Source organism: Microplitis demolitor, chromosome 8 (genome assembly GCF_026212275.2).
Source record: "Microplitis demolitor isolate Queensland-Clemson2020A chromosome 8, iyMicDemo2.1a, whole genome shotgun sequence".
Lineage (NCBI taxonomy): Eukaryota > Metazoa > Arthropoda > Insecta > Hymenoptera > Braconidae > Microplitis > Microplitis demolitor.
The window spans coordinates 16261945-16284846 of NC_068552.1; the positions used below are offsets into that span (position 1 = coordinate 16261945).

The 22902-nt window shown below is 28.7% G+C and overlaps 5 protein-coding genes across 7 annotated transcripts; 3 read left to right on the forward strand and 2 right to left on the reverse strand.

Annotated features, from left to right (window-relative positions):
- Window positions 1–545: 545 nt before the first annotated feature.
- On the forward strand, window positions 546–3392 carry LOC103573094 (phosphorylated adapter RNA export protein). The gene is made up of 4 exons (XM_008551968.2): window positions 546–778; window positions 881–1487; window positions 1578–1853; window positions 2471–3392. The coding sequence occupies exons 1-4, from the start codon at window positions 728–730 to the stop codon at window positions 2734–2736; spliced, it is 1200 nt and encodes a 399-aa protein (XP_008550190.1). The 5' UTR covers window positions 546–727; the 3' UTR covers window positions 2737–3392.
- Window positions 3393–4224: 832 nt separating this feature from the next.
- Window positions 4225–8554, reverse strand: LOC103573093 (cAMP-dependent protein kinase type I regulatory subunit). Of its 3 annotated transcripts, XM_053741019.1 has the most exons (6): window positions 8392–8554; window positions 7454–7698; window positions 5894–6203; window positions 5523–5789; window positions 4693–4896; window positions 4225–4604 (listed from the first exon to the last, which is right to left on the reverse strand). In XM_053741019.1, the coding sequence occupies exons 2-6, from the start codon at window positions 7616–7618 to the stop codon at window positions 4432–4434; spliced, it is 1119 nt and encodes a 372-aa protein (XP_053596994.1). In that variant the 5' UTR covers window positions 7619–7698; window positions 8392–8554; the 3' UTR covers window positions 4225–4431. The 3 variants fall into 3 exon arrangements, with proteins under 3 accessions (XP_053596994.1, XP_053596993.1, XP_053596995.1); XM_053741018.1 differs by lacking the exon at window positions 8392–8554 and having other exon boundaries at window positions 7454–7816; XM_053741020.1 differs by lacking the exons at window positions 7454–7698; window positions 8392–8554 and adding an exon at window positions 6288–7053.
- A 654-nt stretch (window positions 8555–9208) lies between these two features.
- On the forward strand, window positions 9209–10190 carry LOC103573308 (uncharacterized). The gene is made up of 4 exons (XM_014443858.2): window positions 9209–9525; window positions 9693–9802; window positions 9891–9989; window positions 10108–10190. The coding sequence occupies exons 1-4, from the start codon at window positions 9412–9414 to the stop codon at window positions 10118–10120; spliced, it is 336 nt and encodes a 111-aa protein (XP_014299344.2). The 5' UTR covers window positions 9209–9411; the 3' UTR covers window positions 10121–10190.
- A 139-nt stretch (window positions 10191–10329) lies between these two features.
- LOC103573092 (glutamate receptor 1) lies at window positions 10330–16328 on the reverse strand. Its single transcript, XM_053741030.1, has 10 exons — window positions 15854–16328; window positions 14614–14798; window positions 14342–14526; window positions 13726–13957; window positions 13353–13522; window positions 12834–13001; window positions 11875–12098; window positions 11599–11801; window positions 11259–11524; window positions 10330–10869 (listed from the first exon to the last, which is right to left on the reverse strand). Exons 1-10 carry the CDS (start codon window positions 16011–16013, stop codon window positions 10419–10421), a joined length of 2244 nt encoding a protein of 747 aa, XP_053597005.1. The 5' UTR covers window positions 16014–16328; the 3' UTR covers window positions 10330–10418.
- Window positions 16329–16638: 310 nt separating this feature from the next.
- LOC103573091 (uncharacterized) lies at window positions 16639–21382 on the forward strand. Its single transcript, XM_008551959.3, has 10 exons — window positions 16639–17038; window positions 17101–17231; window positions 17324–17529; window positions 17608–17793; window positions 17866–18127; window positions 20032–20209; window positions 20292–20422; window positions 20491–20696; window positions 20788–20973; window positions 21050–21382. The coding sequence occupies exons 1-10, from the start codon at window positions 16780–16782 to the stop codon at window positions 21297–21299; spliced, it is 1995 nt and encodes a 664-aa protein (XP_008550181.2). The 5' UTR covers window positions 16639–16779; the 3' UTR covers window positions 21300–21382.
- Window positions 21383–22902: the final 1520 nt, after the last annotated feature.

Below are 22902 nucleotides of genomic sequence, written 5' to 3' on the forward strand. Positions count from 1 at the left end.
GTTTTGAATTGTCTAAACATGCATTTTTGTAGTCGTCGACTTGAGTGTGATAGAGAAAAAAAGTATAAGTGTGGATCCAGCAAATGTGAGAAAAATTTTAAATTACAAGTTTAAAAATAAAAAAAAAATGCACGCACTGATTTTCAAACTCCATTGATGCGCATTTTTTAAATTTTATTATTAGATTTATATTTAATCCACTCATTTCAAAATTAAAAAAATTTACAACTGTCAGCTACATTCACACTCATGAGAAAAGTTCAGACCCTTCTGATGAATAAAAATTAATTCATTTTTTAATTATGAAATTATGATTAATATATTTAATAATAAAAGAAATCGATAAAAATAATAATATAATCGCTTCTACAAAAAAAAAATTTTTTTTTAAAATGAACTAGGGATCTTTAGTACCGTAGTTAGTAAATAGATTTATTACCGGGTACTGTTAAAATAGTTTTTCATAAAAAAAAAAAAAAAAAAAAAACAATTTACCATTACAATCTATATTATCAATGAAAAATTAAGAAAAAATATATATATTGTGTGTGTGTGTGTGTGTGTGTGTGTATTTATGTATGGTGTCATTGGATATTAGTTCATAAAACATAAACCATTTCACCTGCCAAAGCGGTTTTAAATTTACGTACAGTTTTAAAACTTTTAAAATAATAAAAAAAAAGTCTGAAAGTATAAATTTAAATAATTTGAATTACGAGACTGGAAAATGGAAGCTGAGCCTTTGGATTTAGAGGATGGTGAGGTTGTTGATGACGAGGTAAAATAATTAATAGTGCTTTCAATAAATAAATTAAGTAACCTCAAAAAAAAATTATATGGTTATTATTTAATTGTTATTACTAAAATGATAAATTTACAGCCAATTGATGCCTTCGAAACTTACACAGTTCTCCAGAGACCTCAGACAATGAGCCATCCTAAAACTATAATTGAGCCAAATTACAGTGATGACAGTGAAGATTCATCAGCGTCTCCAGACTCGGCAAGTGATTCGGATTCTCAGGTTGCTAAAATAAAAAGGCCAAAAATAAAAGCCCGCAGACGTAAAATAGAATCGTCACAAAAGCTAAATAAATATAAAATATGGTGCACGCAAGTTCAAGAGGAAGCATTGACTGAGGATTTGGTTTCGTGTGGGGTCACAAGGAAACTGCACCAAGGCAGAAGTGTTGAAAATTACGATGTACCGAGTCATTTTCGTTTGAATGGTTACGACAAGCATTCGAATAATTTAAGTTCTGATGAGGATAAAGTTGAGGCTTATAGAACAAGTAATAAAAGATCACACACTGACAGACGTAATGTCAAACTTCGACTTGGTAAACGTTCTAATTCAATGGATATTGATAATCAAAAAGGTTCTGTAAGAAGTATTTTAGAGTTGCAGACGAGTATTGAATCAACGGATATTGAAGTCGCCAATGATATAGCAGAGAAGCTAAACGAGAAGAAAGATTCTCTTATAAGTAAGTTATTTAATCAATTGCTTTTATCATTTATAGTTGATTAGTAATTAATTGTGTGTTGATATAAATATAAAATTTATTTTTTGACAGAACGAATAGTTGATATTATTGGTAAGGAAAAATCAATTGAATTTTATAAAAAAACAAAAGAAATAGAAGAAGATGGTGGTTTGTTGATAATGAATGGGTCAAGAAGACGAACACCTGGTGGTGTTTATTTTTATCTTGTAAAAAATGATGAACATATACCACAAGAACAGATACGTGAAATATTTTCGCTAGATAAAAAAGAGGCTAATCATTCTAAGAAAAAACATGGCGCTAAATTACGTGAAAAATCAAATAAACTTATGAAAAGTTTTGAAAGTTAGTAATTCATTAGTTAAGGTCATTCTCAGACAGTGTCTCCCCACTTTTTTAAAAGACTGTTGCTAGTCCGCTAATCGTATGAATAATAAATATTTATTTGTCCTATAATCGTACAATTAATTTATTTTTATTCGTCCTACAGTCGGATAATTCATTTATTTTATTCATCAATTAATTAAAAGAAATCAAAGCATTAATTGCAAGAGGACAACGTAGTTGCAGTTTTTTTTTTTTGCCGATATAGAGTTTTAAAAAAATTACTTACAGTTGTTATCAGTTAGGAGGTAAACGAAATTTGTTGAATATATTTTAGCCTGCAAAATTTGAAAATTCGAATTATAAAATTGACATGAAGATTTTACTTAAATTTATTTATCAAATTTTGTTTACCGCCAAAAGGAATTTTTTTTTTAAATTCTATATCTCAACAATTTTTTTATTAATTTATTGATAAAATTTTGATACGCTTCTCACAGTTTAATGTCATTGAAAATTTTTAAAAAGTGGGGTGGGGGGCACTGTCTGAAAATGACCTTAAATATTAGTTATAATAAATATATCTTAAAATTTTTAAATTAATAATAAACTAATTATTTATTATTTTTATAATTAAGATGGTTCAGAAAATGATTTACCAGCGTTATTAACAAGAGCTGAATTGTCGACCCAACAAATTGCTGAAGAAGCGCGACTAAGGCGTGGTGAAGGCATGGATAGACTTCCTATAGATTCTGATCGCACGGTATCAAATCCACCACCGAGTCCTGTCACTGATGATCCTGATCATTCTGACAATGTTACTATCCAACGAAGAATTCAAGACTACAGCGATGACTTTCTTGACATTGGAGTAGACGTTGACGTTATGGAGATGTTTTAGAATAATATACGCACACTTTATATCAGCATATAACATCTGTTTGTATAATAATAATTCTCGTAACAATTAATGCGAAATTGTCATTATTAAATTAAAAAATCGGAGTTTATATTTTTTAACGTTCACTTTCTCACTCTTGTAATTATAATAATATATTATATTATTATAATATATATTAACAATAAATAAAATGTAAAAATTATTGAATAATAACTTTAAGCCAGTATTATTTAGGTTCAATAATTTTTAATTATATTTAATATATTTTTTTAAATATTATCTGGTAGCAATCATACTTTTGTGTTAATAGTAAAATATAAAGAACAATTAAATTACAAAGAAGAACAAGAATAATACTGGTATAATTATTAAGTAGCTAGAATGTTGACGCAATGGCAAATTATTTAAAAATAAATTACGTTTTATTGCATCTTACTTCAAATTAATTGTAATAATTACGTAAAAAAATATATTTTATTTTTAAGAAAAAAACAAAAATCTTTTAATGCAATACGTATTTTTGAAACATCAATTATTTAAAGTAGTGCTTCATCGATCAGAACTAGCAAAGGTCATTAATTAATAATACGAAATTAAAACAAAATTTTGTCTAACATTTCAGTTAGATAAATTTTAATCAGACGACACTAAATTTATTGCAGTTAGTAAATTAATTGTTATTACATGTAATAAAAAATGTTTTTTCAATATTTATAATTATTTAATAAAATAAAAAAAAAAAATTGAATTTTTATTTTTTCAAAGTTTTTATTAAAATTTTTTTTTGTAGCCAATTTTATATAATTTTTTTTTGTTTCATTACTTATCGCCATTGTAGATCAACCTTATTGCTAATTATTTTATAAATAAGGTAGAGGTACCATTTGTGGCCACTGCTCCATTTTTGGACAGTATAATACTTTATTTTAATTAATGAAAAACTGTAAAATAAAATTTCCATTTTAATAGTGGGATAAAAGTATCTCTGAACAAATTAAAAAAATTAATTATGATATTGCGTATACTACAAAATATTTTATTTTATTTAAATTTTTCAAGTGTCCAAAACTTGCCTAAACTGGCCAATAAACGGCACCTCTACCCTATAATCCATTTCGAACATTATCTATATCTCGTAGTCCACTAAAATTTTCTAATCAAACCCTTACCGGTAATTAATTTAACTTGACAAATTTATTTAACACATTATACAATTAAACAAAATTTAAGAAATATTCAAGTGGCACAAGTTGAAATTGATTTTAAAAAAATATTTAAAACGATCAGGGCCAGTTTTTCAAAGCAGGTTTAAATTAATATTTCTAGTATATTTATATATTAATAACATATAGATATACCAGCAATAATAATTAAAACCCAGATTAGAAATAAACTGGGTTTGAAAAACTGGCCCTTATAGTACTAATTAATAACCAATGACTATAAAATTCACACTTAAACCCAATGTAAAGAGTAAATAGAAAATAATTAATTTAATTTATATATTTTATTACAGACATCGAACATGACAATATAGTTTGGTACCAATGCACAATGTAGATTAATAATGAAAATATTAATAAAATAAGAAATTATAACAACTATAATAAATGAATTTTTGAATTTTAATAATTAAGATTTATATATTTATTTATCGCAATAGTGTATATATAACATTCAAGTTTCATGCATAATTCACACAGATAGTGAAACAAAGCTATTATACTGGGTGATGTTCCGTTTGAGAATGTCTGCGCACAGCCCCAAGACCCGCTCGAAGCGTGCTCTGTCCAGTTTAACGCATTTCAATGGACCGCGAGCTACCACCGTTGCTGCACGTGGCCTGTCTAGCAATAATGCGATCTCACCTGCAGAAAAACCAAAAAAAAATACTTTACTATTATCCATTTACTTTTTTCATAGGCGATTAATTTAATTACAACGAATTTATACTACCAAAATAATCAGAAGGACCAAGTCTTCCAACTTCTGTTGGTTCTTCTCCTTCACTACGCTGCTGAAGAACAACAGCCGTTCCTTCAACAATGATATAAAAATCTTCTCCAGGCTCTCCTTGTCTCACAATCGTTTCACCATCTTCAAAAACAACTGGTTCGAGGGCATCTGCTACCGTTAATCGCTCCCACTTATCAAGCGATTCTATAATAAAACGATAATTATTAATTACCATGTAAACAAATCGCGTCACTAACTCCAAAAAGACATATTTTTATATGCCTTTTTGTCTTTGTCCACAAGTTTAAAGTCAAAAGGGTGTATCATTTTTTTTAATGCAAATCAGATTATAGAATTATTCTAAATCTGAAAATTGGAAAAAATTTTATTTGGCTATAAAATGAGTCTACAAAATGATTGGCAATGAAAGAAAATTATACGTCCGTTTGGTTTTAGAGAGTTTCCTACACTGTAAAAAATTGGGAGTGAAATCGGAGTGATTACGGATTCTATTTAAATCCGAATTCACTCCGTCACTTGGAGTTCTGGAGTTTAAAAAAAATTAGTCTGCATACAGAGTAAATAAGGAGTTTGTTTTTTCAGTTGAGTGATTTCAGAGTGATCTGGATTTTATTTAAATCTGCATTCACTACAATTCGGAGTTTTAATATTAAAATAAACACTTTTTAGAAGTGAATTTCACTCAGAAACGAATTTTCAATATTAAATTAAACTCCCCTTGTAAAGCCAAAAGAACGTATAAAAATATAAGTTCTTTTAGAATTAGTAACGCAAAATAACATAATTTATATAAATTTATAGTAACTCACCAAGAATAGATACTCTAGATAAAAATTCTTCATACATTTTTCTTTTTCTGATTGTAGAGCCCATGAGAATACGTCGATAAGAGTCGCGATCAATTCCCCAGAGTTTAACGTCGGTCTTAGCTCGTACTGTTGCAGCACGTGGAGTTCCATAGATCAACGCCAATTCACCAAAGCTGCCACCCTCACCAATTGTTGTAACTAGTTCACCATTAACAAATATCTCGACTTCTCCTTGATCAATTACATAGAAATTATCTCCTTCATCGCCTGTGCACATTAAAATAAAATTAAATTACGTGCATCTTTTATTATGGAGTCGAAAGGTCAGCTCTCATAAAAATAACATACTTTAAAAAATATATATATTTTACCTTGGCGGATAATTGGTTCTCCAGGTAAAAAAGTTACCGGAAACATTGCGTCAAAAATATCTGATCTTTCATTTTCATCAAGATGTGCGAATAAAACATTTTTGGCAATGGCCTTGCTCAATGCAGCCATCGTTTTGTAATCTTTGGGCACGACTTTTTTGACGTAACTCGTAGCATCTTCTTCAGACACTGGCTCGGCAGATATTCCACCTCGGCGCCGCGGTACTTGAGGTCCTTGTTGACCCGCTGGAAGATCCTCAATGTCCTCGGGACTCGTCGCAATCTGTTGTTTAGCATCGTGCGCTTGTTCCTATATTGATCCACAATAGATAACATTCATTTTCACATAAATATATATTTCTAATAATTAAAATTATTTAAATTTAATTTATACCTCATTCATTATTAACAATTAAACAATTAAATAATAAATAAAATATATAAATTATCAGTTTTTAAAATTTCACTGAAGCACAAGTATATACCAGTAACACGATTCACTAATTAAATAAAAGTAGTGTACACTAAGGAGAAATTGAATTAACTGGAACAAAGTTTAATTGAGTAAGTATCGTTTTGTGTGTGCTTATGTGTGTGTTTGTGTATATTCAGTACTAATTGATACGACGAAAATTACTCTAACAAATAAAATTAACTTATTATTGAGTTGTTATTATATATTTGTAAAACTATCTCTCTTGTACGCAGTAAGATACTAAGGAGGCAAAAATATAAAATCGCGTTTCCATATTTTCATGTTATTACGATAAAACCAGACGACCACTTCTTCTCCCTCTTCTCTATTTGTGTGATATTATAGCTGTTGGCTAATATAACATGTCACTCGTTATATTTCGAGCATATTCTAAGATTAGACCTTCAATCCCCTACAAGTTCTATACACAACAACCGTAAAACCCTCTTGCTACTCTTATACACAGTACACATAGTCCTCGTGTATCATCATCATATTCACAACACATATTTGCATGACATATAACATACATCTATATATATATTTTAAAACTTTACAACATATGTACATACTATAACTTTTATTATTATTATATCATATAGGAAGTAAAGTAATACTCGATGGTGATGATAATGATAACAGCGATGAGTACTAGTATGAGTATGAGACACGGGCACGTGCATTCCATTTTACCTTTCACTACTAACGTCAATATTATTTATTAATTTATGACAAAACATTAACTTCTTCATTGTTTTAATTTAATTAATCTCAATTACTCTGCGACTATTGAATTTAAATTTAAATGAACATGAAGTTAGCAGACAATTAAAACTTTACGGATTTTTTTTTCAACAAATTAATTTAAAAAAAAAAAAAAAAAAACATGAAATATGCGCATGTAGAAAATTAAAAAAGCTGTGAGTGCAATTTTTTAAATATATTTTTTAAAAATTATTAGACGTCTTAACTTCAGTATCATAAATTTAAACATCAAAATATTGAAATGCTGAGAAAATAATAATAAACTAAAACAAATTTAAAAAATTAAATATGTAATGAGACAATATAAAAAAAACTCTTACCCGTTCGAGTTTCTGAAAGTATTCACGTAAAAATGGTATCGGATTTTGAGGTCTACCGACACATAATTGAACAATGCAATCCTTGAGAACCTGTTGGATGTTGTGTCGTTGTACATATTCTTCACATTCACGTAAACTCTGCTCCTCTTCAAGATTGGCAGCCATATTTTAGTCACAAACAGCAACAATCTACTTCTCAATACAACTATCACTACGATAACACACCTGATGACACTTGATTACACCTGTTACCACATTTAATTATTTTATCTAAAGTTCAATTAATATCCGCTTCAATAATTTATTAATTAAATTCTCAAACTCTTAATATTAATAAAACTCTTTTATAAATAAAATTTAAATAATTACTTTTAAAATGTCACGTGTAATTATTTATTTAAATTTTAATAGTGCAATTAAAATTAAAAATAAATATTTAAATCTACTCCACACTCAATTTACACTAAAAATATTAATTGCAGTTTAAATTTGCAAAGTGTTATTGAATCATGCCTACGTAAAGGCATCATAAGTTTATTCAGTTCAATTCATTATTTATTATTAATTATTATTATTATTATTATTAATTGATTATAAATATATACATATATAGCTAGTTTTAAAAACGTGTTATTTAAAAATCCATGTTAGACACACTTGTTAAATAACTATAAGTGCATGTGTACTTGTATTTAGTTTATAACTAAACGCACTTGCCATAAAAAAAAAATTCACATATATAATAAATGTGCAATGTTTACTTATACAGAAGTGGAAGTATATATGTATGTATGTATACACTAGCAGGTATATTTACGTTTACGTGTAACGTAAATGTGTGCGTCAATACGACAGAAGGTTTAATGAGTTTGTAAATAATAATTACTTATTAATGAGACCTTTTAGTAGGCTTGTCGTCGTTGACAAGGCAAACTTACCAATCGCAATAAGTGATATATTTTTTTTTTCACGTATGAAATTTTAATTTATTTATTTATTGTATTATGTCGCACGTTATTTAAATGACATATATATTTGTCATTAACATTATCGGAGATAAAGATGTGGAGTATGATGCGAGAGAAAATGTGCTGAGATCAATAATATTAAGTTTGGCCAACTGTGTAAAATTTAATGATATTTTTTTTGACAGTTGAATGTTCCTAGATTTGAATTATCTCTGTATGGTTATGTTGTATTCTGTTTTATCAGCAGCTATTACGCGGGAAAAACAAGCCCAAGCGCAGAGACAACTTTAAGATGTCTTTTAAAAAGGACAAGACAGATTTTTTTTGTCTTAAAGCCAAGATTTTTTATATAATTTTGATCCTAGGAAATTCATGTTCTTTTTTCTGTTTTAAAAAAGAATACGATAGACAATGAACAAAAGTCTGCATGCATGATTTAGGTCTCCGTAAAACTAAACTATTTTCTCTCGGTACTCATTGATAAGTAATGCACTGTAAATTTTATTAATTTATTAGAGATAAATTTTTAGACGCCTACAGAAAAGATATTTCTATGCAATTGGGGCAAATAAAATTTTCAAATCGATAGATACTACAGTTCTTTTGAATCATAAATTGTAACAAAAAAATTTTAAGAATAATTTTTATCCTACTAAAAAAGTAGTTCGAAACTCGAAGATTTTGCAGACAGTGGGAAGTTTGGTAATTACTATACACAAAGCAATTAGTTGATTGTCAAATTTTTTTATTTACATTTAATAATTATTTACAAAAATGTATATTTTTATATTTTTATTTACATTTTGTATACAAGTAGAGCCATTTGATATAGACAATAATTTAGCTGATAAACCAGCAGCATGTAAATACTTTAAACGGACAGCAAAACCTCTCGAAGATGATGTACTGAAAAAATCAACGGACATTGGAGAGAAAGTAAATAAAAAAAATGAGGAAAAGCACAATAGCTGTTGCGAAAATTGTGGACTGATGAGATTCGGAATAGTGCAAAAAATAATTTATAGTAACGCTAACGATGCTGAGGACGTGTCATTTTCATCGGCGTGCGTTAGATGTGGCCTTTGCCTTGCAATAGCCGATAAGGTCACTGTTTTATTTAATATTATTCATACGCATATACATATTCAGCCCATTATATTGCTTTTTAATTAATATACACTTTTTTTATTTCTTTATGCATTTGGCTCTTAATGTATACTGTTTATGAATGATTCACCAACTACGTATGCGGTTTTCAAATTATTAAACAGATAAATAAAACTTTGATTGATGTACATGACGATCTGTCACCTGATCGATGGCTTAATAATACCGAAGTCCATATTCTTTTTGGCATTATATGCAATGAGTCATTCGTACGGTAAACCAGCTGATATATTAACATCTAAACAACATTTTTAATCTATTCCTTTTATTTAGTCCACCGATTTTTAATTTTATGTATGTAGATATCGTTTACGTGAAATAAATGGGGAACGTTATATAGGCGAAAGCTATCCGGGCTCTATTCTCATTGGATCTACGGCCAATGGCTTATGGGAAAAAAAGTAAGTCTTTATTTATTTATTATTTTTAAGTGATAAATAATTAAAAAAAAATGAGATATTAAATTAATATATAAAAATTAATTGAGCTTGAGAAAAAAATGTAATGAATTAATTGAAGATGTCGGTGGTGACAATTTGTATAATTATTGGAAAGACTGGTACGCTGGTTTTGATATAAAATTTAGGAATATTTTATGTCGTGGTGATGTGGGAATTCTACGTGAATGTCGCAGTTTCAAAGATGTACGTGATTTATCATCATCTAAACAAGAAGAAGAAGAAGGAGAGTCTGAGTATGGTATACAAATAAATGCTAAACTCGAATGTACTTATGGTTAATTTTTTTTATATACTTTTATTTTAATACATGAGATTTCTACGGACATTTTTTTTTTTTCAAAATGTATACTTTATAATTAACTACTATATTTAATTATTAAAAGGAAAAATAATTTGTCTTTTCTGCAACTGTTTGTCGTCATCATTTACTTTCCTTCCCTTCAGTAATTTCGGTGAATAGCCTAAGCGGCGTTTGTAAGCTCCGAAATGAAAACTATAATTATCATTATTTAAATAATCATTAAGCACATTATCGTTCGATTTATTTTTACTGTTTTTAATCTTTGTGTCTTTTTTTTTCAAGTAAATGTCAATGATCATAATTAATTTATTTTTAAACTTTTTTCTTTTGCTCCAAATACGTTCGACGAGTCCAATAGAAACGGCTGTGACGATACCAATAGCAAGTATTATGAAAGCCGAGTAAACATCAGCTATTCTTGCGCTGTGGAATGTTGTTGGATCGCGACATTTAGGCATGTTAGGTAACATGCGATCGCCAATTCTGTCAATAACACCACGTTCCCGCATTCTTAAAATACTAAACAAATTATTTATTAATAAATAACTTTTGAAATACGTTTAATATTTTATATTCTGCACACCTTTCACGCAAAACTTTGTTTGTTCGTTCGTTTATGTATACACAGAAAAAAAAGGATTTCTTGGGGCAAAAAAGTTTACTCGCCCCAACTAATAAATAATTTAAGTTTTACAATATTCTTAGTTAGCTACTGTCATTGTCTGTCAAATGTAAGCAACGCCGGGGCTCGAAGTAGTTAAAATTTTTCAAGTCATATGTAAATAAACGTCAAAAAAAATAAATAAGTCGTATTATGAGTTAATAAAAATTTAAATTGATAATAAAAAAAAAAAAAATATGACATGACTATTTGAGGTGTGCATTTTATTTTTTCATTTATTATGTACCTAAGATTAATTATTTTTTCATAAGGACTAAATTTTTCCATGGGTAAAGCGACAACAGTAAATGTTTGTCCAACTTCAATTTCTTTTAATGAACATCGTTCTTGTATTAATGATGTCCTGAGAGTTCTTCTAGCCAGTGTTGCACTTGCAAAAAATCCATAGCCACCTTTCACGGCTTTCTGGAGACCTTGAGTTGTATCAATACGTGATTCACGGCCATTGAACGCTTTGATGTACAACAACCTTAAATTGCTGTCATTTGTATTCTATTAAAGTATTTTAATTTATTTATACCTTTAAACTATTTATTACAATATGATCATAAAAAATAAAAATTTACTCTCATAAATTCGTCGTCGAGATCACTGTATCCAACTTTGAAATTATTTTGCAGCAAATCTTCAAGTGTTTTAATACCAGTCGCTTGGACAGACAGTATTGAAGTTATGAATCCAGCGTACGCATTATACATAACTAATGCAAAAGTTAGACTAGATAATAGTGCCATTTTGCCTGATAGAGTTTCCGGTCTCCATGGCATACCTTAAAAAATAATAATTTGATTTAATTAAACAAAAAAATAAAATGTATTTAAATGTTTCGAAATCACTGATACCTTGCATACACATAATCCCAGTGCACCAAAGTGTAGCTTCACCAAAAGTTGTTTTTCTTCCGGAATAACGAAAAAAATTTTGCGTAATATAATTTATTAGACTGATAGTAAGAATTATTACAATATGAACGAATGCAACACAAAGCAAAAGACGATTGTTAAAGGGCTGAAGAAAAATATCGCGCATGAATCCGGATTCCGGTGGACGTATGTAAATATTTCTTCTGTTTAGTCAATTAATTAATCATTTTTTAAAAATAATTATGTATGTAAAATTATTTATTAACCCACTCGAGACATTGATGGTTTTTATCTGTTAGTATTTTTAACTTCTTACTGCGAAAATTGAAAATTTTCAATAAAGGGGAAGTTATGGGTTTCATTCCGACTTTTGAAGTTCGAGTTTTCATCAGATATCAACATTTTGAGATCTTGGGAAACTGTGCTGACTATTTTCGGATGGACGTCCATCCGTCCAAGTGTAGTTTGCGGCAATCGAAAGGGCTTATGAAGACTTGAAGGCAACTTAGAGTTGTCCGGCCGAGAAGTTTCCAAGTTGTTCGAAAAAAAAACAATTTTGAAAAATCTAGTTTTAGGTTTGTGTTGCGCAGCTTGTAAACCGTTCGATCGATTTGCCAAAAAATTTGATCAAATCTACGCCTCAAAAAGCCTTTTTATCTGCCGCAAAGTATATTTAAATTGATCGATTTGTTTTAAAGATATCGTAGGAGAGAAATTACTTTTTTAGCGAAATGTATTATTTGCGGTACAATTTTTTTACCAAGGTCAACCGTTTTTAAATTTTTTTTTCCTAGAGACTTCAATTGATTTTATATGTGAAAAATTTAATAGTTGTCAATAATTTTATTTTAACAGTAGTCCAGTTAAAAATTTTTAAAAACAATCATCTCCAGCAGGCTAATAATCATAATGATTGTTATATTATTCATGGTACGCACGTATATCGTATTAAAGGATGTGAAAAACACATATCTCGACGCCGATCATCATTGACAGTGATGTATCCAAGACCAATATCAACGTAACCGTTGTAAACATCGCCAAGAAGATTACTCCATACTTTATTCGTAATTGTTCCGACTTTTTCGTGCGGTACTGTCTCTAAGCTTTATTAAAAAATGATAAAAAAAGACATTAAAATAAAAAATAAATATATGTGGTATGTGGTATACATTTTTAAATCATTGTTGATTTTATTATAAATTATTTTTGCAATTCAATTGATTGAGGAAAAGTTAAACTGCACGTATCGGTCACACGTGGTTTGATATGAACTTTCGATGACTCAGTTTGACCCTGTATTAAAATCTTAACTTCCCACCACGTGAGTAGAGTCCATTGTGCGCAAGTGTCATAAAATTTATTATTACTTATTTTCTTACCTTTTCTATTAAACCACAATATCAAAGTTTATGTATATATTTACATATAATCTACGTATGCTGCCGTGCACGTACCTAGCATTCAAATTGCTGGTTAAAAAATTAATGAAATCATTTAACGGACGATCTTCAGTCGTCTGCTCATCATACGACGAATTCTCTTCATCCTGGTCTTCATTTGTACCATTTAGTATGCCAACTATAAGTGGCAATCGGTTGAAGTTATTTCGTAACACGACATCCACCTGAAAATAATAATAGCAATAACAAATAATAATAATAATAATAATAATAATAATAATAATAATAATAATAATAATAATAATAATAATAATAATAATAATAATAATAATAATAATAATAATAATAATAATAATAATAATAATAATAATAATAATAATAATAATAATAATAGTATTAATTTAAAAAAATATTTAACAATACTTACCGGAAGCTTAAGCATTAATTCACCAGGATTCCATGACCCCAGAGGATCTACGATAAGACTAGAATTGTCTGTTATTCTAATTTTGTAAATATGAACAATGTAAAAACACACACTTGTATTTTCTTGTTGAGAATAATGGAGATTTTTCGTTATATTTTCATTAATATCTTCATTAAATTCAACTTCATTGTACTTGTATTTTTTAACATAATTATGCAGTGAGTCACATGTTCTGTAATCAATTTAATATAGTCGCAGTTAATTCCCCTTAAGTATCACGGAAAAAAAATATTAGTAAATATTACTGAGATTCTCGTCAAGAGCGCGCCTAGACCGAATCTCAGTAAATATTACTGAGTAGAACGTAAGAAATTAATAACAGATTCATTTTTTTGACAAGTGTCTTGTAGTTTTTTCAGGTTTAAGTAGTAATTTTAAATAGTCAAGCAGTATGTTTAAACGATTAACTGTTAATTATAGCAGTTTAAACATTAAAATCATAATTTTACTGATTGAAACGACATTAGTTATTGAACATAACCTAACTAATTACAAGTTGAACTACAATTATTGTCAATCATTTTTTTCCGAATAAATATATGACAGAGTGATTTACTTATTCATATAAAATTTTGTTGGATCACTTTGATTATAATTTGAATAATAAGACGTCGCAACAATAACTTCCGTATTGATACCGATTGTCAGATTGCGGAGACTCGAATCTATTGATATATCACCAGGTCTCGATGCTATTAATAACCACGATATATAATAATCGAATAATCGTTTTGCGGAAGCCTGTGATAAATAATGTAATCAATTAAGAAATTTAAATATTAGATTATAAATATAAAGCAATAAATAATTAATTTTTTTGAGTCATACAGCTTTTAATACATTGTCAGGTGATGTATTATTAATGCTATCGAGTAAAACTATAGCCCCTACACGATGTATATTTATTTGCAATGCTTCAGGTAATTTTGGATTGTTCGATGACTGAAATGAAACACTTATTCCTTGTTGACTCAAGCACTGTATCAAAGGTCGTATATACGTCATAACGGCGTCTAGAATTAAAAATAACAATTATCACGTGCGTCAGTAAATTATTTTCCTCAATAATTTACGGTATCAAAAACAGCTCATATTGACTCTGTAACAATAGAAACTATTATTTTGTTTTTTACACAGACAACAAATTTGTTCCCATTTCAAATACGCCATTTTATTAATCTTGACATGGACTAAAAATTTTACTGTTTTTGTCAAATACGACTTTTTTTTCAATGTTTGAATTTTTATTTTTATATCTAATAATATTTCTGTGTATTGTAGAAGTAATTTCCACACTTTTCTTTAAATTAGTATTTTCATGATTTATCCATGGGAACCATCCCATAATATTATAAGAATGGTTCCTATAATGGTATAGGAACTATTCCAATTGTATTATGGAAACCATTTCTATAATGTTATGGGAATAGTTCCTATAATTTATGGGAATGATTTCTATAATATCCTTTTATATTCCTATAAATTAGAGGAAGTATTTCTATAGTGTTATGGGTATCACTCCCATAATTATGTGTAGGAACTATTCCGATAATTATAGGAAACACTTTTACAGAATTATGGAAACCGTTTCCCCATCCCTATTATTTACGCATCCCTAATTATTTTTACTATACCGGGAACCATAAACAAACACGGCAATAGTTACCTTAATATTATGGTAGTTATTTCCATACTATAAGGAATTTTTAAATGTTATTGTAATCGTTACCGTAACATCATGATAATAATTACTATAAAATTGGAGTATTTTCTACCATGAATTATATGGGATTCATTACCATAATATATCGTAACGTTTACCAAAGTATGTGGTAACGGCAATCATATAGTAGTATAGAAACAATTACCATACTTTTATAAGAACTAATCCGATATTGTATAGGAAAGAAACCCATAACGATATAGGATTGATTACCTTAATTTCTATGGATGCCGTTCCTATAATTGATGTTTAAAAAAAATCTGTTATCATACGATGTTGGAACCATTCCCATAATATAATATAATGTGATTGTTACCATAAAATTATTTCTGTGTATATACTTACTATTTCCAGAGGATAGATCATCAAAAACTACGATTTGTTTCCATGAACGCCATTGGGAGAACTCAAGAATCAGTTCCAGTGTCAAGGGTGACGGAAGTTCATATGCAGAAGTTAGTTTTGAAAAGTATAATGCAAATAATAATATTATAATTTTATTCATTGTAAGCTTTGAATACTGTTTGGTAACAATAATTAATATTTATAAAGATATAATGTTGCACACAAGCCGGTTTTAGTTCAGAAAAAGAGAGAGATAAAAATGAACTGAATACTCGCGTGCAATTTGATAAATGTCAAACTGAAACTCAGCTTAACGTGAAATGTTATATGTCTTGTAATAAATTGGATGGTTTTTTTCTGTGAACGTGGAATTAATATGATAGACATTAGATTGATTAATTTACAAGATAGTAAAATCGATGTGGATAATAAACAACAAACTCATAAAAATACGAGTGGCCTCATTATCTTTTTCAATAGTTCATCGAGTAATTGTGATGACGCAAATTAAAAGGTAAAAATTTTTTACACAATCAATATGTCTTAAATTAAACTGAACAATTTAATTAAACTACAACCAAATTCTGAATAAATGAATGAACAATGCAGTACTTTAAATAACATGAGGCATTAATAACAATAGAAATGAGTTATCTAGGTTTTTTTCATGTTAAAGTTCAAAAATTAAAATTTATTAGTTTTATACGAGCTTATAAAACTGTGTAAGGGAATCTATAAATTTATTTAGTGAAAAGCATCTCGCATGATATGATAAGAGTTATGTCATATTCTACAATATAATATTATTAATTAGTTCATAAAAACTAATATATGTTGCCTTTTTATTGACATAAGTGCTAAAGAGTATCTGTTGAAGATTATCTAAAGAAAAAAGTAGAAAATTTTTGTCGTTAAAATACAGTGTGATGTTAAAAAATAATTTTATAAAATTGCCACCGAATGTTACTAGTTTATCTTCGCATGCCGAAAAATCAAGTACAGAAACATTACAAACAGATTATATAATACCACCGGAAAAAATAAAAATGACTAAAAAACGTTGGTATGAATTCGAAACGCCTATAATTTGGAGTAATGTGTTTTTCATCATAGGTCTTCATTTATTGAGTTTATATCACATTATTACATTCCCGTATTTAGAGCGTAAAACATTGTGTGTATGGGGTAATTATCTAATGACTGTGATATTTTATCAATTGTATAATCATTTATTCATTTATTTGTAGTCGTTACAATGATAATAATGTCGGGATTGGGGGTGACGGGTGGAGTACATCGACTTTGGACTCATCGTGCGTACAAAGCTAAGACACCACTTAAAATTTTTCTAGCCATCCTGTACTACTCTGCTGGACAAGTGTGTTGATAATTAATTTTATAAAAAGTAAACCATTTGAAAAATATTTTGAATGGAATTAATGAATTTGAATTCAATTATTGGATTTACAGAATAGAATTTATGATTGGGTTAGAGACCACAGAGTTCATCACAAATACACAGACACAACAGCAGATCCACATGATAATAATCGAGGTTTTTGGTTCAGTCACGTTGGCTGGTTGATGTTAAAAAAACGACCGGAAGTGGTTCAACGTGGAAAAGGAATTGATATGAGTGATATTCTCAATGATCCGGTTGTTCAGTTTTTCGACAGGTATTTCGTTAGTTGTTTCTAAAAATCTGTTGTTATTAAACAAAATAATTAATTTAATATTAAACTGGTCTAATACAGAAATTATTCTATCCTCAATGCATTGTTCACTTTTGTGATTCCTGTGTTGATTCCCGTTTACCTACTCCATCAAGACTGGAAGTATTCAATCATATCACAAGCGTTCATTCGTTATTCGTTGACTTTAAACTTCACCTGGTCAGTCAATAGTTTTGCTCACATGTTTGGATATCACACTTACGACAGGTAATTATTGTTTTAAATAATAGTTTTTAATAAACTTTTCAGTCTCTGTACAAGTTAAATTGTTTATTTTAGAAGTATTGAACCTGCTGAGAATTTACTAGTCAGTTGGGTTTCTGGGGGAGAAGGTTGGCACAATTACCATCATGTATTCCCGTGGGATTACAAAGCAGCCGAATTCAAAAGTGTATTTTTCAATGCCACGACCGAATGGATTGAATTGTTTGCTAAAATAGGATGGGCCTACGATTTGAAACGAGCAACTCCTGAGCACATACAAAAAGTCGTCGCGAGAACAGGCGATGGAACACATCCTGTATACTTGACGTCTAAACATATCAATTTTAAATAATAAATTGCTGTTCGTAATTTTTCATATATCAGTAAACTCTTGCAAGTACAAATTGTATATAGAACTCATTGCATTTCATTATTATTAGTTAATGATTAGTTATAATAAAATAGTATACATATAATATATATTTGTTGAAGATTTGTTTTCGTTATTATTATTTTTATGTGTATTATTAAGCTAAATGTGCATGATAATCAAATTATAGTACACGTGACAATTAAATATTAATTTATGATAACACAGTGGAAAGGAATGAATTTATTCAGCTATTAACTAAATAAATAATACATCTATAATTCCTCAAATAAAATTTTTCATGAATGTTAAATTTAAAAACTATAGACAAAGAAAAAATTAAACCGAATGTATTGTTACTTGAAATATCAAATTTATTCAGTGTAATACAATGCGATAATTGTTTAATTTCAGGATTCTACAAATTTAAAAAATTTTCAAATGTTAATAACCCAATAGCTATAAATAGATTTTCTTAAGGGCGTTTTCAGACAATACCCCCTCCCATTCTTTAAAAATACTCAATGACCTTAAACTATCGTACCGTATAAAAATTTTATTAATTAATTAAGATAAAATTGAAGTATTAATTTAAAAAAGTACAATGAACTGTAAAAAGGCGGAAATGAATTCGGAGTGATTACGGATTTTATTTGAATCCGCATTCACTCTAATACGAAGTTTTATTCGTAGAATGTTGGAGTAATGTGGCAGATTAAAGATCTTTACAAAATTTTCAAAGTAAATTGTAAACTTTAAGCACTTGAAATTGACATACCTCAGTTACTTAATTACCATAAAATACATAAACAATTACGAACTATGTTGATAGATACATGATAAGTTATTATCCTCTTCTATACCATAGTGGAACCGAATTGCGGTAAATTCCCGTATTGTACCGCAAAATACCGTAATTTACTGCAAATTTGCCATAATTTACGGCAAAATATCAAATTTTACAGTAATTTTTCTAAATGCCGTAAATTATGGCGAATTTGCCGTGAAATACAGTATTTTACCGTAACTTTCCGTAAATGACCGCAATTTAGGTAAATTACCGTAATTCGGATCTGCTAGGGTCATCACTACAGAATTATAATTCACTGCCATGTTTTTATTTAGTTCGGTAGTACTGGTAACAAAGCACTTAATCAAAGGTAGATTTAATGTCAACGACAGTCTTATTGATCAATCAATACATCATTTTTAAAATAAGAATAATTTTTTGGAAGCTCAAAATGTAAAAATCAGATGAAAACTCGATTTTAAAAAATCAGACTGAAAACAATGACTTCTTTAAATTCTGAAAATTATTAATTTTTTAGAGAGAAATTTAAAAAATAACAATTCAAATGATGATTTTTTTTGTTTATTTGAGAACTGTTATAATTGTCAATTTAATTTTAAAACTAAAAAAAATAATGAACATAACAATAAATAATTTATGAGAAAGATTGATTATACAGCAGGAAAAAAAATGTATTTTATATAATTTCAATTGAAAGTTTCATGTATATTTATATTATTTTTATGAAATAAATATCGTATATATTAAAAAACAATTAATCATTACTATAACTTTAAAAAAATAATTAACGTCTCACAAAAGACAATATAAGTTTGAATTATTACCTGAAAGTTCAAATTTTATTTATTTGTACTATAAATCACAGTAGAAATTAATTATTTTCCGGCAATTTTATAGCATTCAAGCTATATAACATCGCCTGTGAGTCCTTCAATATTTTATTATTAGTTAAATTTTAAAAGCGGAATCAATTAAATTGCGGGAAATTTAAAGTTATTAGAAGATGAGTGAAGGTTCTGTTGCAATTTCGAATAAAAGTTTGAAATAAATTAATTTTCAATTAGCGATGCAGCCTGAATTAATGAGCTCTCACAAAAAATTGAGAAAGAAAAGGTGGTATGAGTTTGGAACAGAAATACTTTGGAAAAATGCTATTTTTATAATAGGTCTACACGTAATTTCATTGTACTGTATTATTACCTTTCCGTATTTAGACCGAAAAATTTTATTTGTATGGGGTAATTACTTAATAAATATCACATTATTATGCTTTTTATTTTATATTTTTGTTCACGATGTTTATGTAACAATTATTTATAGGATTCGTCGTAGGAACATGGTCAGGAGTGGGAATAACAGGTGGTGTTCATCGACTTTGGACTCATCGGGCGTACAAAGCCAAGATACCGCTTAAAATTATTTTAGCTGCAATGTACTACACTGCTGGACAAGTGCGTATAATATCATTCGTAACAATATAAATACTTCTAAATAAACGAATTGTTAATTATGATGGTAGAATAGGATTTATAACTGGGTAAGAGATCACAGGCTTCATCATAAATACACAGAGACGCTTGCAGATCCTCATGATACTAATCGCGGTTTTTGGTTCAGTCATGTCGGCTGGTTGATGTTAAAAAAAAGACCGGAAGTCCGTAAACATGGTAAAGAAATTGACATGAGTGACATTCTCAATGATCCAGTTGTTCAATTTTTTGACGGGTATTAATTCTTAATAATTATTTTTACAAGCTTGGTGATTGTAGCTTGTAGCTTCGGAAGAATAACAAATATTTTAATTTATTTGATGCAGAAACTTTATTGTACTCAACACACTACTGACTTTCGTGATCCCAGTCTTGATACCTGTTTATTTCTTCAATCAAAGCTTAAAATGGTCGCTCATATCCCAAGTGTTCATTCGGTACCCGTTGGTCTTAAATTTTACGTGGTCTGTCAATAGCTTTGCTCATATGTTTGGATACCATAGCTATGACAAGTAGTTGATATTTTAAGTTTTAATTTTACTGATATAAAGTAAATAATCATTGAAATAATGAAATTATTTATTTAAGAAATATTGCACCGGCGGAGAATGTCTGGGTAAGTTATTTTGCTGGAGGTGAAGGCTGGCATAATTATCACCATGTCTTTCCGTGGGACTATAAAGCCGCAGAATCAAAAAGTATCTTCTTCAATACTACAACAGATTGGATCGACATGTTTGCCAAAATTGGTTGGGCGTATGATCTACGTCAAGTATCTGCTGAGCATATAAAGCGAACCGTCGAAAGAAGAGGAGATGGAACTCATCGAGTTTATTAATTCAAAGCTAACCAATAAATTATTTAAATTATTATAGACATTCATTAAATATAATAAAAGGAGGATGATAATTCACCAAACTAACTTTTAAAGAAATTTTTTTTCTCAACTTCCTGATATGAAAACCGACGATTTCCGAAAAATTCGAGAAGTTATTGATTTTACCCCGATTTTCAAACATCGCATTTTCATAAAATGACGTCGTTTTGAGGTCCTATTATTTGGATTTTACTCCAAAACTTTCCTCTGTTTATTTGCTAAAATTACTATAGTTATTTCTCCGTGTACTGAAAATTAAAATCAAGTAGTGAAAGAACATTAGTAACATTGCAACACTGTACTGCATTGTAGTTAATTTGCAACCATAGAAACGATATTTGCATACTTATTGATAAAAATACATTGTATCAAATCATACGTCAACATCCCGTATCCTGAATATAAATTCAATCGTCTGGCGAATATTTTTAGTCACTTAGTTTTATATAACGAGACAATTGATTTTTAAGAACGACACTGAGGTTTATTGTAATACTAAGATTTATAATGTGTATTTCTCAATAACTATTTGAAATATACTTATAAACTTAATAGTTTGATAAGTTTTTTCAATTATAAGTAGTGAAGAAATAAATTTATTAGACGTGCCTTTTTTTTTTATCTAAAAATGCCGCCTAATTTTACAAGTTCTCAGTTACGAACTTAAAGTAAAGACTCGATAGAAGAAGAGTTGTGTCTCTTTGAGCTCGTAAAAATTTTTTCTCCAACGATATCTCTCGAACAAATTAACCGATTGAGACGGTTAAGGTGGCAATCGAGACGTTTTATTGAGTTCTAGAGCTGATTATATTTTAGAATCAATCCACCCGGCACATCAAAACTTATAAAAAACAAAAAAACATTTTGGAAAAAATTTTATTTTTGGAATATCTCCGAACTCAACCTACTGATCAAGCTCAATTTTTCACAGCTTTTAGATATTAACAAGCCACGTCAAATGACATCTTGGCAATCAAAATCGGTTCATCTGTTCAAAAGTTACAGATATTTACATACTTACGTACATATACACATACATACACTTGGACATCATCTTGAAATTAGCCGAAATAGCTTCCTAGAACCTCAAAACATCAAAATCTGATAGAAATTTGATTTTCTAAAATCGGTCCGAAACCAATAACTTCTCGAAATTTTGAAAATTTTCAATTTTCTTAGTGAGAAGTTAAAAAAAATGTTATTTTATTTTTCAAATAACTGATTTTTTATTTACGACAGAAAATTGTAGCATCACCCACAATTACAAGGATCCTTAGATTACCGGGTTGTTTTAATTTATCATACAAAGAAAAGCAATTCAATGAACCTTACTGTTGACATTTATACTGCGCTTACATTATGTGGTTATAAATAAGTTAATTTTAAAAAATCACACGTGCTTCAATGTATTACTTATTTAAATAATGCATTTAAATTAAAAGTAACAATAGACAATGACAATAATTAATATAATATGTAGACGTTCAAATTTCACTTACTGCTACATATTAACCAGTTCTCCAATATCGTCCATCTCCAATATGACTAAAGCTATATATATGTT

Bases quoted from the DNA above. Each gene is read 5' to 3' on its own strand.
- LOC103573308 (XM_014443858.2), top strand. From the start codon at position 9,412: ATGAGATTCGGAATAGTGCAAAAAATAATTTATAGTAACGCTAACGAT. The intron at 9,526-9,692 runs GTCACTGTTTTA...ATTATTAAACAG, and splicing joins GCCTTGCAATAGCCGATAAG to ATAAATAAAACTTTGATTGA. The intron at 9,803-9,890 runs GTAAACCAGCTG...TTATGTATGTAG, and splicing joins TGCAATGAGTCATTCGTACG to ATATCGTTTACGTGAAATAA.
- LOC103573091 (XM_008551959.3), top strand. From the start codon at position 16,780: ATGTTAAAAAATAATTTTATAAAATTGCCACCGAATGTTACTAGTTTA. The intron at 17,232-17,323 runs GTGTGTTGATAA...TTGGATTTACAG, and splicing joins TGTACTACTCTGCTGGACAA to AATAGAATTTATGATTGGGT. The intron at 20,210-20,291 runs GTAATTACTTAA...AATTATTTATAG, and splicing joins AAAAATTTTATTTGTATGGG to GATTCGTCGTAGGAACATGG.
- LOC103573094 (XM_008551968.2), top strand. From the start codon at position 728: ATGGAAGCTGAGCCTTTGGATTTAGAGGATGGTGAGGTTGTTGATGAC. The intron at 1,488-1,577 runs GTAAGTTATTTA...ATTTTTTGACAG, and splicing joins GAAGAAAGATTCTCTTATAA to AACGAATAGTTGATATTATT. The intron at 1,854-2,470 runs GTTAGTAATTCA...TTTATAATTAAG, and splicing joins ACTTATGAAAAGTTTTGAAA to ATGGTTCAGAAAATGATTTA.
- LOC103573092 (XM_053741030.1), bottom strand. From the start codon at position 16,013: ATGAATAAAATTATAATATTATTATTTGCATTATACTTTTCAAAACTA. The intron at 13,523-13,725 runs GTAAGTATTGTT...TATTATTTTCAG, and splicing joins AATTAATGCTTAAGCTTCCG to GTGGATGTCGTGTTACGAAA. The intron at 13,002-13,352 runs GTACGTGCACGG...TTTTTAATAAAG, and splicing joins ACCAGCAATTTGAATGCTAG to CTTAGAGACAGTACCGCACG.
- LOC103573093 (XM_053741019.1), bottom strand. From the start codon at position 7,618: ATGGCTGCCAATCTTGAAGAGGAGCAGAGTTTACGTGAATGTGAAGAA. The intron at 5,790-5,893 runs GTAAAATATATA...TAATGTGCACAG, and splicing joins AGAACCAATTATCCGCCAAG to GCGATGAAGGAGATAATTTC. The intron at 4,897-5,522 runs GTGAGTTACTAT...GTTTTATTATAG, and splicing joins ATCTAGAGTATCTATTCTTG to AATCGCTTGATAAGTGGGAG.